Source organism: Rhea americana, unplaced genomic scaffold, assembly GCF_003343005.1.
Source record: "Rhea americana isolate MKP2758 unplaced genomic scaffold, rheAme1 scaffold_341, whole genome shotgun sequence".
Classification (NCBI taxonomy): Eukaryota; Metazoa; Chordata; class Aves; order Rheiformes; family Rheidae; genus Rhea; species Rhea americana.
Genome location: NW_028186470.1, coordinates 67,540 through 84,159, shown reverse-complemented (window position 1 = coordinate 84,159; position 16,620 = coordinate 67,540). Strand labels below are relative to the sequence as shown.

The window sequence follows — 16,620 nt, the reverse complement described above, 5'->3', positions numbered from 1 at the left end:
GCCGAGCCCGTGCGGGCAGCGGGGCGGGGGCGCCGCCCGGTCCCACCTGCTGTCGCTCCGCCCGCCAGCGTAGCCCTCGGGCCTCCCCCCCCGGGGGAGTAGGGCCCCTCCGGGGCGGCCTTTCCCCCCCCCCTGCCCGCAGAGGAGCAGCGGCCCTTGCGACCTGCCCCGGGCAGAGTGCCAGCTCGCTCCCAGCCTCAGCGGTCAGGATGTCCGAGAACCAGCCCAACGCCAACAACCACCACCCGGCCAACAACACCGGGGGYGGTGGGGCTGCCGGCGCGAACAACCGGGGCGTCCGCAATCCCAACCTCAACCAGAACCCCTTGATCAATGTGCGCGATCGCCTCTTCCATGCCCTCTTCTTCAAGATGGCAGTGACCTATGCCCGCCTGTTCCCACCGTCCTTCCGCCGTATCTTCGAATTCTTCGTTCTCCTCAAGGTGAGGGGTGGCAGTGTGATTTATGGTTCCTGTTTTAGACGATAGTCATTCAGGCATGAATTTCCTCAGTGTAACTTACAGAGCCCTCAGAAGCTCCTCTGTTAGGAGCACAGCCTGGTTTTGGACCATCCAGACYAAGTTGTCCACTGAGTTGATATGTATCTCTCTTTGGTGAGGAAGGCAAGATTAATTACAGTGGGTTTTGGGGGTCCACAGAACACCWGAACTCTCTTACAAGATCTGTACATAAAAAGAGATTGCAAATCACTGATCCAGTTTGATGGGTGTTTGGTCTAGCTTGGATTAAAAACAGYGATGGGAGTATGAAAGGCTTCTGATTCCATTTCTAAGCAATCCCTCTCTTTGGATGTGGAGTATGGCTTAATCAAGATATTTGATGCTTGATGTATTGCTAAAGTCTTTTCCAGAAGTAATTCACACGCGTGTGCGCACACACACACACACACACACACACACACACACACGCACAAACAATGCTGTTTCTTTTTAGTAGTCAGTAACTTCAGCTACGTGTGGACAGTGCTGCACCTCTACCGAACTGGGTGAAAACCTGCCTGCTTTCTTTGTTGATGGAGGTGCAGGTTTGAGCACTCACAGAGGCTAGTGTTTAAATGGGGAATTGAAGCTGAACTCTTTTGGGACAAGTTAGGCCTTCTGAAGTGTGGCGATCACAGTGGCCTGTCACTGACCATCTGCTCTCAAGTTGAATGTTGCATCTTGGCTTCCAGATTTCATGCTGACACTTCTCACTGGTGCCAATTATAGGAAATAAAGAATTAAGGGGAAGAGGGGAAAGGAAGTTGCTAAGTGACAACAGTGTGCTTCCATTATGAGTTTCTAAAATTCAGTCAATTTAAAACAAGCAAACATTCAGGACACCTTGTGTCATACCACACACAACACTTTCTTTACCAAATACAAAGTGAGAGCCTTTTCACGATAACATGATAAACATGACATGACAGTGTACTTTTGCAATAATTTCTTTTTGTCTGAGAAATGTTCAGGTTTTTAACATCTCTCCTCTGCATCCCCCCACCGTTGCATTGTGTAAGTGGATTCAGGCAGACTGAGAGACTGGAAGTGGGAGGCACTAACCAGGAGGCTRTCAGGTAGAATGAGTGATACTCACCAAGCTAACTTCAGTTCTTTCTGTTGTGTGTTTTGATCAAAGCATACCTGAAGAGATGAAAGTATTCACAGGACATTTACAGAGAACAGCCTATTTTTGCCCTGAGAACTGGAAGTCTTACCAAATTAAGGCAGACTTCAGCAGGCAACATGATCTCAGTTCTCTGTATATAGAGTATCCAGTAGGAGCTTAAATTAGAGGCCATGGTCCTGCAAGCTGCTGGTCAAGTGAATCTCTGAAACTGCTTATGGTTTTATTGGCCTCATCATGGTTTCTCCTATGACRAGAGAGCTATATGGGCTCATGTTGGATTAGAGGAAAGATGGGATTTGGTCCTCTCCTTTTTCTGGTTTTCCTTATTATGCAGTTCCTCCACAAATTTGACTTTTTTTTACCAATGTGTTTAGTCCTAGAAAGTAGATCAACAGCAATGTGTAGCAAGGACAACTAGTATACTTAAAAATAAGCACCTTAATACCATTGGAAAAGTAATGTATYAAGCTTAGCTATACTACTTGCTGCGTTAGAGTTTCTCTGAGTTCTCARCCATGAGAGGTTGTGGAGTCTCCTTCTCTGGAGATCTTCAAGGCCCGCCTGGATGCAACTCTGTCTAACAYGCTCTAGGTGACCCTGCTGAGCAGGGAGGTTGGATTAGATGATCTCCAGAGGTCCCTTCCAACCTTACTGATTCTATGATTCTATGAACTTTGGGCAATACTTGGTAACAGCATGAACAGGTTTATTGCCTTTACTGTAAGGAATAAACTTTATTAGCATACTTTGTTTTACTGTGACTTTATAACTATTCTTTTGATTGAAAAGCATCTTCTCAGTGGTTATGAAATTGGTATGCTCTGGCCTGAAAGGTCTTTTGGAAGTTTGACAAACTGGTAACTGATAGACTGGTCATTTATCTGAATTTTAGGTCAGCAGATGTACTTGTTGTGACAAGTAATTCTATTTTCGTAACAATACCCTATTGCTGGTACTGGATGGTGCTTTTGGATTTAATTTTGTTGATGTGATAGGTAAGGACTTTCTGTCTGATTGGTTATATGTAAGAGAGGCCTCAGCCTGGACTTGCTTAAAACTCTTCTGAGATATTAAAATGTTGCTAAGATAGAAGAACACTATTTCTTGGTTATCAGCGCGGAGATTTGCCAATTTAATGAAACATACTCCTCTGTAGCTTTAAACATGATGTAAGACATCGGAAGAGTACTTGCTGGGAATCTCAGACTTATGTTAATAYAGAGTGACAGTGCTAGAAGGTACAGGATTGGACCATCTTACAGTCTGTATTGTATGTTGGGGAGGTTTAAAGCCTGCARTATTCCTGAATAATATTCCAATCTTGTGGAATATTCTCAGCTTTCAAAGCTTGGGATCCTTTTCAGTATTGACTGACTATGAAGTTAGGGTGACCTGGCAGGGGAGGAATGGAAGAGGAGTTTGGATTTCTTATTAAAAATCTTTGAGAGGGAAATCCATGTTGCATGAGGAGTTTGCATGCTGAAAGCTCTGAGGGTATCTGTGGTGGCTGGGTTGGTGTGACAGTCGCATTGTCACGGCTGCTGCCAGGCTGTGTGCTATGTTAGGTCAGAGTGAAGGTCTGASTRGCTKGGTAYCTTGTCTACAGCAGAGGGACCACARTATAGGCCGGGAGRGAGGACAAAGCCATGGCAAGCATGAGGTGATGCTTCCTGCAGCCTGTTCAGCCTCTGGCAGGCCAGCTCAGTGTCAGAGCTGGGGCTGAGTGTGTAATTTCACAGCAGCATGTAGTGGATCTGAATGCAGAGCTGGCGGTTCTGCAGAAGTTCTGCAGAAAGTAGTTCTGCTTTGTCTTGTTCTTGTGGTAGGTTGTCTTTTGTTCTTTTGCTGAGATTTGTTTTTTTCTCTATCTTGTCAAGTTGGACAGTCTTTTCTGTGCTCTAATAGGAAGTATTTAACAGGAARCATTTTGTGCTGAGAAGGGAATGGTTGAAAGCTATAGTTAAGTTTCTGGTTTTCTTCARTTTGCCTTGGGGCCTTGTTATCACATGTTGGTGCTCTGGTTAGTTTGCCTGCGGTGTAGTCGTTTTAGGGATGGTGTTGGTTTACAAGGCATTATATGGCGTTGGGGTCTGTGCATGTGTTCTGTGGTTTTCAKCAGGATACCTGTGCTTCATGCAGTATTAGTGACAGAGCTCTAACCTTGTAAGCAGACAGTTTTTTTCCTTACTGCTCTTTTGGGGTGTTTCCCCTGTTGATACTGTGTTCAGAACTACAGCTGTGTTACACTGGATGCTGCATAAACCAGAGTAATTGCCAGTTTGTCCTCTGGAGAGTCTAGCCTTTTATTTTTAATTCAGTAATGCTGCTTTCCCTTCTGTGGTTAACATCTGCCTGATTGAGCGGAGATTAAACAGATCTGTTTMAATATTTTCTAACCTTTCTGCCAGGGCTGAAGTAGCATTTTCTCATGATTGTGTTGAGTTAGCAGCAAATCCTGATCTTTAGTGAAATGATCTGCAGATTGGCAAAGTTTCTTCAAGATGGTAYTTTAACTCTTTGAAATGAGAGATAATTCAGTAGAAAATGAGCTGTATGTGATCTGAAAATACCATCTAATGCGTATTATGTTTAGCTGCTAACTCAGTGTATCTTGAACCAAGAAAACTGATGAATTCATCTACTTTTAAAGAAAACCTGTTAGGACCTAGTCTTTAAAATGCAAGAAGTTTCAGACCCTTATAGAAGAACCATTTTTGTTTTCTAGAAATATTCTTCCTGGATCTTGTCTTTATTATGTGGGTGAAATTTTACTCTRTCCCAGACAGTTTGTGGTGTTAAGCCTCATCTTTCATTTTATAGGGTATTTCACAGTGTACTGAGGTGATTTCAATACATGTCATCTGTTTTCATTTGCTGTCATTCTGCTGAGCAAGGCTGAGTCATCAATTCAAAGTAGTTGCTCATCAACATTCACCTGAGATCTRGAGGCCTGAGCAATAGACTTTGATTCTGTGAAAATTCCCCCACTGTATTCCTTGAATTGGAGAAGAAAGCCTGATACTTTTTTTGTCAGTAAACAAACATTGATGAAATAAAGCTAGAACAAGGAAGTTTACCTTGTTKACAAATTATCTGATGGAGCAAACTTCCATGGTTCAGCCTGTAGGCTTCTTGGTGGTTAGACACTGCAGCTTCTTGAAGCTGGCCTCTTCCGGCCAGTCAGCCAGCTCTCTTAGGTATCGTAACCATTTTGCCAGAAGAACATGGTACTTTGCTTTTCATTCAGAAGAGAATAAGGCCTGAATTTTTTATTACTCCATATCACTTGTTAATTTTTTGCACCTATGTGAAATGCTACTGGATCAAAGAAAGAAGTGCTTTGCATGGATACGCAAGGTGGCAATACAGTGGACAGTTTATGTGTAATTTTGTAACAGTCAGCACCTGTGTGATTCTGGGCAGTGTGCATATTAACACTGCTGACATGCAGCTGCTTTTTGGGTGGCAGCCAGGTAGCATATAACTCATGACACAGTTATATTAATGGAGAAAATCTGGTCACAGGCACTTTGGAAACTCTTGCTGCTAGGAAGAACTCTGGATCTTCCTTGATGTTTACCTGAAGGATACAAGGTTTCAACTGGTTAAAAGGCATCAGAAGGGCTGACGAAGGGAGTATTAYATCAGTTGCTCTGTAAAGATGAAGAGACTACCTAATTCTGATCTGGTTGCTTTATTGTTCACCACCAAGAGGCCACCAAGCTTAGAAAGCATAAAAGCTCYTGTCCACTTGCATGTACCTTTGTCCAAATTAATCCAGTGTCCTTATGGGYGAGCAAGAGATGGCTTATTAAAACTGGGGAATTTATAAACAGGTCAAGTTTCATTGGACTAATGTTTTCTGCTTTGTTTCTCGTTGTGTGTAGGCTCTCTTTGTGCTCTTCATCCTGGCTTACATTCACATTGCCTTCTCCCGTTCGCCCATTAACTGCTTGGAGCATGTGCGAGATAAATGGCCACGTGACGGCATCTTGCGGGTGGAAATACAGCGCAACTCAAGCCGAGCCCCCATCTTCTTGCAGTTCTGTGATGTTGAGAAGTTCCCAGGAATGGTAGTTGAGTCCACAGCTGAAGAAGAGGAGGAAGAAGAGGAGGAAATGACTGTGGATATGTTTGAAAACAGCTCTATCAAGGTAAAGACTCTTTCCATGGGTACACAGAAGGAGATGGGAAACTGGGTGTCAGTTTGGGGTGAAACAGTTTGTTAGCATAGTCATCAAGTTTGGAACTGTGAGGAGAAGCAGAAATTTCTGCTGGAGTCTTGCTGTGCTGACAGCCTGCTTGGTTTGTGATCCAACAGGTTTTCAACACCGTGTAGCTTTTCTTGCAGCTGGGGACTCCTACCCTCCTTAGCAGTGAACCTAGTCTAAACAGCTGGGATCTGCCACAGTCCATCTCATTCCCCAGTCACTTAGAGACAGAATTTGTACCTCAGCATTTTCTGACCCTCCGCATCGGAAGACTCGAAMTGGAATGAATGCTAAAGTGACTTTTACCACCATGTTTCTTCAACAGTTTGAGCTGGATATTGAGCCCAAGGTGTTCCTCAAGCCATCCCGGATGAGCAGCACCGAGGCACTGACCCACAATGAAAGCCAAGAGTTCTCGTTTAGTGAAGCAACCACTAAAGGTATGCAGCCTCTGAGGGAGACTGTGTCCGAGTTTGAGATGCTAGCCAGAGCAGGTAAAGACAACTTATGCTGCTATCTGTGCTCCCTCCTTCCCTTGCACCCGTGCATCTTCCCTGCACATCTCCCTCCTCCTGGCTTCTCTGGGCCCATGCATAATAGCCTTAAGTGTCTTCCAACTATTCCTGATGCTTTCACTTGTGGTTAATCTTACTGCTACTAACAGTAGATCTATAGGTATCTCTTTCCTTGGGTTGGAAGGGAGATTGTGGGAGTTGGGGATCATCTACRTTATAAAGTTTGCTGAAGCATTTTGGTCTGCTGTCAGGTTTCTGCAGTAACAGTGCCAGATGCTTCTGATGAATTTGAACCTTCCTCATTTGACCAGTTGTGCTGCATTTGCTGTCATCTTGAGGTCTGCAGGGATCCAACTGACAGCACTTATTTCAGATTGAACAGGCTTGGGCTGTATTTTGGGTCTCTTAAATGATGCCAGAGCTTGGAATAGCTAACTATACTAAAAGACACCGAGCAAGTTTTAGTAGATTGTGAGATAGAGTATTGCTGTTCTGCATCACTCAGATCATTATCTGGCTTTATCCCTCCCCTTACTTCAGCATGACTTTAGCTGCTAAAGTTTCATAAACTCTGGAAGGAGCTTTAATGTATTGTTTATGTATTGTTTAAAATRGAATTCCAGTATTAGAAAAGTTCTGTGTTTAGTGGTTTGAGGGGGAATCTGTTAAAAGTCACATAAACTAAAACAGAGACATGGCAGTTGGATTCTTACCTAATTTTGGCATTTTCATACACAGTTTTATCCCTGAAAAAAAACTGAGTTATTTGCTATTTAGAAGTACAGGATGTTCTAGCTACGGAGGACTGCAAGACTGGACATTATAATGGCACTGTTCCCTTGCAATTTTACTTGATGCTGATCCAGAACTCATTAGTCCTGAACTTCAGATCATTAAGTCTCTTAAGACTAGAGAACATATAAATAGTTTTAGTGCAATACCTTAATTAATCGTTGCATAAGTTCTGTGAGAATCACACTGTACAATGCTGTATACAGTGATGGACTGTGCTTTGATTTGCTGGATACCTAATTGGAAATGATCCAGAAGGATGGTGGGAWAAAGAATTGTGCTGCTTCCCAACATAGTTATAAAATTCATTTTTTCAAATAAATCTTAAATCCCCCCAAACCTGTTTCCTCTGTTTTTCCATCTTCCCTCACAGAATAACAGAATCASAGAATGGGTAAGGTTGGAAGGGACCTCTGGAGAGCATCTAGTCCAACCTCCCTGCTCAAGCAGRGTCACCTAGAGCRTGTTAGTCAGGGTTGCATCCAGGTGKGTTTTGAATATCTCCAGASAAGGAGAATCTACARCCTCTCTGGGCAACCTGTTCCAGTGCTCTGTCACTCTCCTGGGAAAGAAATTCCTCCTCATATTCAGGCGGAACTTTCTGTGGTTCAGTTTTTGCCTGTTGCCTCTAGTCCTGTTGCATGGGACAGCTGAAAAGAGTTTAGCCGCATCCCTTTGACACCCTCCCTTCAAATACTTACACACATTGATGAGATCCCGCCTCAGTCTTCTCTTCCCCAGGCTGAACAGGCCCAGCCCTAGCAGCCGTTCCTCATAGGGCAGATGCTCCAGTCCTCTGATCATCTTCCTTGTGTTGAAAGTACATGAGATTGAATGTTTAGATGAAATACATTACCACTGAAAAATATTTTGTGCTACAAAGAAAGCAATTTTTATTGACACTTAAACATTTTGTTGCCATTTGAGCTTAAAACTATTTTCTTCAGAAAATAAGAAGTTAAACTCTTCAGACTGTTTGTTGCACAAGATGTGGGATCCCTTCTCCAGACAGAGCCAGGGAATCTTTAAAGTGGGTGTTTCTGTCACTAATGTGTTGTTATAAGTTAGATGAGGCAGATATATTTCTTCTAAATTATTGTGTCTCCTTAACTGTTTTTGCTGCTGTTGTGAGAAGCCTCATGCCAGCTTCCCCACACCTCTTGGGAGATATGTTGTGACAGTTTGAATGATCRGAAGTTAAACTGCTTGGATTACTTGGCTCCTGCTTACCAGGAGATTTTGTTTTCTTCAAGCTACTGTGGTAGAAAGAATCTATTTTGGACCTTTCTTAAACAGCAACCCCCCTCCCCAAAAAAAAGACCATCTTCAGACACTGGGGAATTTTAAAGCCCTAATTGTCTTAGTTTGTTTTAAATTGGCTAAGGGAAGTCTGGAGCCCATATTCACAAGTAACTCTTTTCAAGAACTTGATAGAAGGAAGTGGGGAGGAATCCAGAGATATTGTTTCTGTGTGGTAATTGTTGGCAAACCCTGCTGTTGAATTTCACTTTCCTCCTCTTTTGCAGTGTGGCCACARGAAGAGTACATTGTGGAGTACTCTCTGGAGTATGGCTTTTTGCGTCTGTCCCAGAGTACTCGACAGCGCCTCAGCATCCCAGTCATGGTGGTAACTTTAGGTGAGTGAGGTAATCAGCCCACACTGRTGTATAAGTATTCTTCAGAGATACCTACATCCTATTAGCTCTCATCCAAATTTCAGTCATGTCCCATCTCCTTTTTAGTCTTCTAGAAACTCTTTGATGATGGTGCTCATTTTTCATATGGAAGAGCTTCTTTATGAAGTCTTTATTAGTGTAGTAGATCATCCCTTTCCAAGATGAGTAGTCTGAAATGACAGGGCCTGTTTTGGTGCCTGAGCCCTAATATTATGTCTAGCACTGTTTTCTCATCCAAGAAGGAATATCCTTAATATACTGAAAATCTGGCTTCAGTCCAGTGGATCTCTCTCTTCCTTTTTTCTTTCTTTCTTACTGCTTTTGCTTTACATTTTAGAGTCCTGAACCCGAATAGCCTGCAGCCCTTTGAGGCAGTGATACTGCAGCATATAGCAGCAGCATCACAATGCCAGTGCCTGGTGGCAAGACTAAATGTGCATGTGTCAGGAATGATACTAAGCAGATTTACTTAGTGTTGTCTCAACATATTTCTGTCCCTCTGTTAGCACTAGCAGACCATTATTCGGGGACAGCATTCTCTTCTCYTGGCACTCAGTCTGTTAAAACCTATACTAGACAGAAATATGGTCTCAGACCTTCTCATGCCTTCTGTTTGAATTCATCTGTAATGAGTCATTAGTGCAACAGTCWGACTAAATTGCATTATTTATTCCCAATAAAACTGAAGTACAGTTGGGCTGCAGTATTAAACAGTGATCTCATGGTAAGTAATAGGTAGCTTCCTTATTAAATGTCTGTGTACTGATCTAAGCTTTCAGATTCACCTAGGCAAATTCCTTCATAAGAATCCTAGTGCTTTATTAAAAATGATTCTTATTTATGCTTCCTGTTTAATTTAGCTTTTGTGTATCTTTGCAAGCAAACTAGTGTTTATACAGCAGAATGCATTTGTGTATACTGTACCAGCATCATGAGACGAAATTCAATGGCCCAGGGCTGCAGTGGACTTATGAGGAGGCTCATGAGGACTGATAGGCCTCAGCAGTGGCATGCTGAGATCATCTAGGGGCTGAAAGATCTCAGCCTGCCCCTCCCAAATTTTACCAGAATTTGTTTCTCTGGGCCTTTAGTTGGGGTAAGCCCACAGTTACTAGGAAGGTTGTCCAAGCCTCAGACTTGAATTCCCTTTGTGTATATGTGAGGAGAGATTATAACAGCCCTGATGTAAGTGTTGGAGCCTGATTGACATTGCTGTTTTGTCGGTCTGGCTATATTTGTCAGTGTGACATTTTTCCCTCCCAGTCCCACCCAATTTAGTTACATTGGCAGAGATCCGAGTGCAGGCACAGGTCTGCTGGCAAGCAGGTCCTTTTAAGAGACAAGACTGGACACTTGCCTTTCCTTTTCTGTGGCTTAAGATCTGAACAGATTGAATGTTTTCTGTCTTTTATCTAGATCCCACCAGGGACCAGTGCTTTGGGGACAGATTCAGTCGCCTATTGCTGGATGAGTTCCTGGGTTATGATGATATCCTTATGTCAAGTGTCAAAGCTTTAGCTGAAAATGAAGAAAACAAAGGTAAGACTTGGAGGAGTCACTTTCAGCAGCTGTGCAGGAGGTGATATTTTTCCTGTGGATGTGTGAATACCATCTTCTATTGATTAATCTCTAATGCAGGGAACAGTTCCCTGTGTTATTGTCAAGGACAACATAAAACAAGCAGGAGTGGAGAGGAAATGTCTGCAAACATGATTTTCTACTGCCTCTACTGCCTTACTGTACTGCATAACAATAAGAGAAGGCAGTGATGAGGAGGTGATGCTATGCATCTGCTTTAATTTTTTTTAAGAAGGTACTGGAAGTTTGGTCGTAGCTTGTGGGCTAATTGCACTGGACTTTGATTTTTTTTTTTCCCCAGGTTTCCTTCGCAATGTGGTGTCTGGGGAGCACTATCGCTTTGTCAGCATGTGGATGGCTAGGACTTCATACCTTGCAGCCTTTGTCATCATGGTCATATTTGTAAGTGGGGAGGAGCTGGGCATTGTCCAGATTCTGAGCCCAATGCTGGTCAGCTTATGGGTGAGGTTGGGTGTTTGTGTACAACAGTCCAGGCCTGTGCTCATGTAACAGGTCACATCTGCTTTCAAAACCAATCTGATGGAGTTGCACCTTGAAAATTTGTCTCTGAGTATTAAAAGTCCTAAAAATGAAACAAACAGAGGAGCTGAAATGGAATGAAGTAATATTTTTATTGGCAAAGGGGTGATTCAGRTTAGTCTTAATAGTCAAGCATTTGGTCTGCCAAAGTGTGGAGTACAAAAGTTTGCCCTCAGATTTTTAAGAACAGGTTTAACTAATGTGCCAGGGTTGATTGAGATAGAACTGAATCTTCTGTGATTACTTGTGTGACCAGGTGATTACAGATCAGTATTGGACAAGAGATTTCAGTGACTGAGCCTGTGTTCGTAGCCTTAGATGACTGTTTCTCTGTGTGTCTGACCTTCCACTGAAGAAACTTCTTGCACAATAATACTGTAGCTGATAAGAGGGGAAATGGAAATGAGTGCAGAGTGACCATTGTCAGAGAGGCAACATGAGCTACTGGGAGGAGGATGSATATAGGAAAAGAAGAAACTCTAGTTCTAGCTCTTATGCTGCTATTTGGCTATTGCTCAATTWTTCAGCATAAGTCTCTTTACAGACAAATTACGTGCTGTCTATATCACCGCAGTAGTATAAAGATTAATTGCTGTTTGTGAAGTCTTAATTACTCTGTGGGAAGTCCTTCAGCATAGCACAGGCTAAGGAATGCAAGATATGCACAACATGCTGTGTGATGTTTTAAGTCCAAGCTTGTCTGTGTAAACCTCAACTGTAGTGCAGTTTTGAAAATGAGTCCCTGGACCTGCATGGCTCTAATACTGACTTCTGTTCTCCTATTTCAGACTCTATCTGTTTCGATGCTGTTGCGTTACTCACACCATCAGATCTTTGTCTTCATTGGTAAGGGTTTTTTGAGGCATTTAGGGTGTATTGGACACTGGGCCTGCACACTCTCTTGACTACTGTTGTTTAGAAGGCAYCTGCATGTAGCTGCACAGGAAATGTATCCCCCCCCCGCCCTGTGCTTATGGGAGTGGTTCTGACTCTTGCCAGTATCTGGGGCAGTGGACTACAGACAGYGGAGTTCACAGCATGTTGCAGTGCTCTGAATGGGGAGTGATGTGGGAGTGGAGGGTTCTCTGGTCCTGCATTCAGCTTGTATCATAGTGTGCTTTCCTTTTTGCAGTTGATCTGTTACAGATGCTGGAAATGAACATGACAATTGCATTCCCTGCAGCTCCCCTACTCACTGTCATTCTGGCTTTAGTAGGTAAGAACATTAATTCTTATATAAAAGGAGAGGTGCAGCACTTCGGGGTCTTAGAAAGTATGATGCCTTTTTCTGACCTGGCCACAGGTCTGCTCCTCACAGGGTGGAAGGTTCTGGGATTCGATGGCAGACAATAACCTGCATTATCCTTCTGAGTCTCCTGGAAATCAATTCATTTGGAAATCACATAGACTGAGGTTTTGTCTGTCTTTCATTTTAGCTCATTTCAGATTCATGCTTGCTGTGACCACATTGCATTAGCACAATTTTAATTAAAGACAAACAAACACAAAAATTCCAATTTCTGCTGTCTGGAGCCAGCTGATTCTCTGACCCATGTAGTACTACAACAAGCATTGAAACACATTTTACCTTTTCTGCTGCTTTAAGCAAAATAATGTTGTCGTGTTATGGGCTTTGTCATATAATTGTATAGCTCCAGTTCTAGAAATCACAGATAAGTTGTTCAGATGCCCCTTTTGAGGAAACTTCACTGGAACTGTTGTCTGTGCCCTACAGAGTGTTGATGTCAGACACCTCTCTCCATCCTGTAGGTATGGAGGCCATTATGTCAGAGTTCTTCAACGACACTACGACTGCATTTTACATCATCCTTATTGTATGGCTGGCTGACCAATATGATGCTATCTGTTGTCACACGAATACGAGTAAGAGACACTGGCTCAGGTAAGAGCTGGCTAGGACCTCATTTGTATATTGCACACAACTTTATTCTCTAGTGGGATGTTTCTTTAGACCCTTTACAGTCCTCCCAAGAAGGAGGGCTTCCACTCTTGTATGCATATGTCCTTGGGAACTGCTGTACATATCACTAGGTTCAAAGTGCAATTGCTTCCGCTTAGAGTCTCTTGCATGGCACAGTGCAATCACTCCTGCATTTTGTTTAGCTCTGTTGCACACCTGTTCATAGTAGGACAATACAAATTACCTATTGCAGGGGATCTGTGCCACCCTGGACAAAGTGTCACTGGTCTGAATGGAGTGATGAGTAGAAGGAGACTCATGTTAGTCCTGTCCATCGATTATATTTTGATATTTACTGCTTTTCTCTGCAGGTTTTTCTATCTGTATCACTTTGCCTTTTATGCTTACCACTATCGATTCAATGGGCAGTACAGCAGCCTGGCTCTGGTCACCTCATGGCTGTTCATCCAGGTGAGTAGCTGTCGTTTCTGCTGCACATTAGCGATGCCAGCTGTATGGAGACAGATGATGTGTGAATTCAGTTGTGATCATTCCCCACATCTCAGAGAGTATTGGTGAGAACCATYTCCAAATCGATGTTTCCAATATCCTGTTTCAATCGCATCATTTGTTTTTCTTTGGCTGTTGATCTGTCCCCTTTCTCTGCTGTGAGATGCAGATAGGGAACTGAGGATGGACCAAAGCTAAGTGCCTTTACCCTTCTTGTTCTCATCCCTAGAAAGAAGGGGTGGGGGGGGGCTGCATTCCCCTTTTTCTGACCTTTTTTTTTTTAGTTTCTGTGACAGTGGTGTAGATGCAGAAGGGATAAATCTCTTCCAAAATTTGAGATACCATCTTTGGTCAGAGCAGCCAAATTCCCCAGTCACTGTCTTAACGGGTAGGGAAGAGAATAATTTTGTAAGATGTGTCTAGGCTTGTAGTATAGGCCCAATGAGTGACTTATTTCCCTTTGCTTTCTCTAGCATTCAATGATCTACTTCTTCCACCACTATGAGCTGCCAGCTATTCTCCAGCAGATCAGAATCCAAGAGATGCTGCTGCAGAACCAGCAGGTGGGCCAGGGGACTCAGACAACATTCCAGGACAACCTCAACAACAACACTACAGCAGCCCCAGTTGACGTGGGGAGCCGACGACCCCACCTGGCCGCTGGACCCTCTGGGGAGAGCAGCAGCCATGCTGCACTGACTCCTGGTGAGGCCTCCAGTGTTATTGCTGCTGCCACAGCTGCTTCTGTTGGGAGTGATCTGAACTGGGTAGCTGAAACAGCCGCCATCGTTACAGAAGCCTCATTTCTCTCTGACCTGAGCACTACCCTCTTGGAGCCAAATGTGGTGCATGAAGCCATGGCTAACGGGAACCCTCAGGATGCTGCCGCTGCCTCCAGTTTGGTAACCCAAATCAGAGTCAGCAGCGACCATCCGGAGACTGCTGTGGGCTCCATCACTATTGAAGTCACTTCAACGTCTGTGGTTGCTGCAGCAGATATTCCCCCTGCTGCAGAGGAGGCACCAGCTACGTTCCTTGTCCCAGTAGAGGGAGGTGGGGCCTCTGTTCCCAGCCCTTCGCTTCCTGAGCAGACTGATGCTGTAGAAGGGTCAGACAGTCAAGCAAAGCCTATTGGAAAGAACTGCGTTGCAARCAGCAGTGTGGCAGAGACCCCACCAGCCTTTGTGCAGAATCCTGATCGGGACAAATGTTTGGGTCATGCTCTAGGGGACAGGGGGGAGAGTAACCCTTGCCCAGCACCAGCAGATAGTACAGCTAGCTCCAACTCTTGCTCGGAGCCAGACTTGAGGAGCCTGTCTTGAGTCCCTGTTCTTGGCAAATCTGGACTGCCAGGAAGGCATTTGGATTTTGTTTGTTATTATTTCTCACCTCACCATCATCCTTAACCCATGAATTCCTCTTAGTAGAGGCAGAGTAGCTGGGACAGAGAAAAGGTGCTGCAGTAAACTCCCCTGAGAAAAATAAATGTGTGCTTTTGTATGAGAAAGGATGAATGTGCATGGGACTGCTAGACTTCTTGCTGCAGAGAGGGAGTGGTGATATGTTCACTTTCACTGGGGCCTTGTTCTTTCCCTGAAGTTGCTGGCACACAGGGTGCTTGGATTAACCCTGTAGTCAGGTCAGTGTTACAGCTTTTCTTTGCCCCTCACAGCAGCCTCAACTTCGGCCTCGAGGTTGCGTTTGCACTCCTAGTAATGCTCACAAGTGGTGAGCTGATTTGTGACAAACCATGTTTGTCAGGCAACTTTCTGTTTAGAAAAGCTACTGCATATGAATGAAGAGAACATTTTCAGACCTCCTGTGGAAAACCACAGAGGGCAGAAAACTGGTGAATTTCCTTCTCTTCTAGTGAAAGAGTAGCTTAAAACCTTCTTCCCAACATTTAGATCTACTTGTCTCGGAGCAAAGGTGGGCAATTACCAAAGCAGAGCTGCACTTCACCCACATGTTTTCTGCCCTTAAACTTCCTTAGGGAGTTTGGGGGGCAGAAGCTGCCATGCCCAAGTTAGAGCTTCCATGGCTGGGTGAATGCGTTTGGCTGGGCCTGGAAGCAGGGGGGTTGGATTCATGTTCTGGTGAGCCTTGGAGAAATGCTGTCCTTTCMGCTGCTGGTGATGTATGTAAGGGCTCTGTCAGTTTGGCCGCTCTTAAATAAATGCGGCCATCGTAAGCTGGGAGTTTCTGCCACAGGCAAATGGCCTCAAATAATATCTACTCAGAAGTGATAATGCAGCTTCATTCTCTTCAGAGATGTCTGGGATGAGGACAGCAGCTCTGTCTCTGTACAGTTCTGCCTTTGGCACCTGCAGCTGTAGGTGATACAGTTTGTTTTTTTCAGTGCCTTGTCCCTTAAATGGGACACGTTTGCATTCTAAGATCAGCTCCATCGTTGAGGAGAGATCAGCTATTCCTGAGGCTGAACTGTTGTGTGAGATTGTATAGCAAAGAACCAAAACAAAAGCCAAGAAACTTCAACTAATTTTCCCTCTCTTTCCTGGCAGAAGAGGTGAAGCTGGCTTTGAGACTTGGGTCCAACTGTTGTACAATACAGCTAGCTGGCTTGGTGTCACAGGGCTGAATTAGGGGTTTGGGATAGGGACCAGCTACCCCTGAGGGTGGTTGGCCCCACATGTGTATGACTGGAAGGAGGGTTTATGCTTGTAGGTAAAACAGCTCTTGCAAATGGGGAGCAGCACAGGAGAGACTCTGTGAGGCTCTGAGAAAAGGCACTTAAAGAATATGTGGTGGAAAAGGGCAGTGCTGGGAGGAGGTGGCTTGGGACACTTAACCTGCTTTTGCAAAGGAGCCAGGTAGCTCACTGGAAGCATCCGTGGATTTCAGCCTCACCCCTGCATAGCTAGGCAGCATCTGTGCGAGTCCACGGGCTTCTCCCTTTGGAGGGCTCTTGTGTATGTTTTTGTGGCTCCCATCAGGAATGGATTTTCCTTATCAGTACCAAAGGGGTTCAGAACCCCACGCTTCACTGTCTTTGCATTTCTTGCCCAGGAAACCCCTTTTTGATTTTGGTTTTAGAGTCCTGGGTGTTGCCCTGGGGAAATAGAGGGGGGAGTCTGCTAGTGACCAGCATGTCTGAACCTGCAACCAGCCTTCCTGGAAGGAGCTGGGGGCGGCCGAATGAGGCTCRTGGGTGACCTGGCTCCCTGCCTCCAGGCGTAGATGTGCCAGAGCACAAGAGAGCAAGAAATAATCATAGGCTTTTAAGAGGA

The 16,620-nt window shown here is 44.3% G+C and overlaps 1 protein-coding gene across 2 annotated transcripts; it reads left to right on the top strand.

Moving 5' to 3' along the window:
• The first annotated feature begins 6 nt into the window (after positions 1 to 6).
• Positions 7 to 14,879, top strand: TMEM259 (transmembrane protein 259). Of its 2 annotated transcripts, none has more exons than XM_085311455.1 (11): positions 7 to 443; positions 5,517 to 5,783; positions 6,166 to 6,280; positions 8,674 to 8,784; positions 10,240 to 10,362; positions 10,703 to 10,803; positions 11,730 to 11,787; positions 12,074 to 12,157; positions 12,712 to 12,844; positions 13,234 to 13,333; positions 13,846 to 14,879. In XM_085311455.1, the coding sequence occupies exons 1-11, from the start codon at positions 210 to 212 to the stop codon at positions 14,692 to 14,694; spliced, it is 2,175 nt and encodes a 724-aa protein (XP_085167581.1). In that variant the 5' UTR covers positions 7 to 209; the 3' UTR covers positions 14,695 to 14,879. The 2 variants fall into 2 exon arrangements, with proteins under 2 accessions (XP_085167581.1, XP_085167580.1); XM_085311454.1 differs by having other exon boundaries at positions 6,166 to 6,334.
• Positions 14,880 to 16,620: the final 1,741 nt, after the last annotated feature.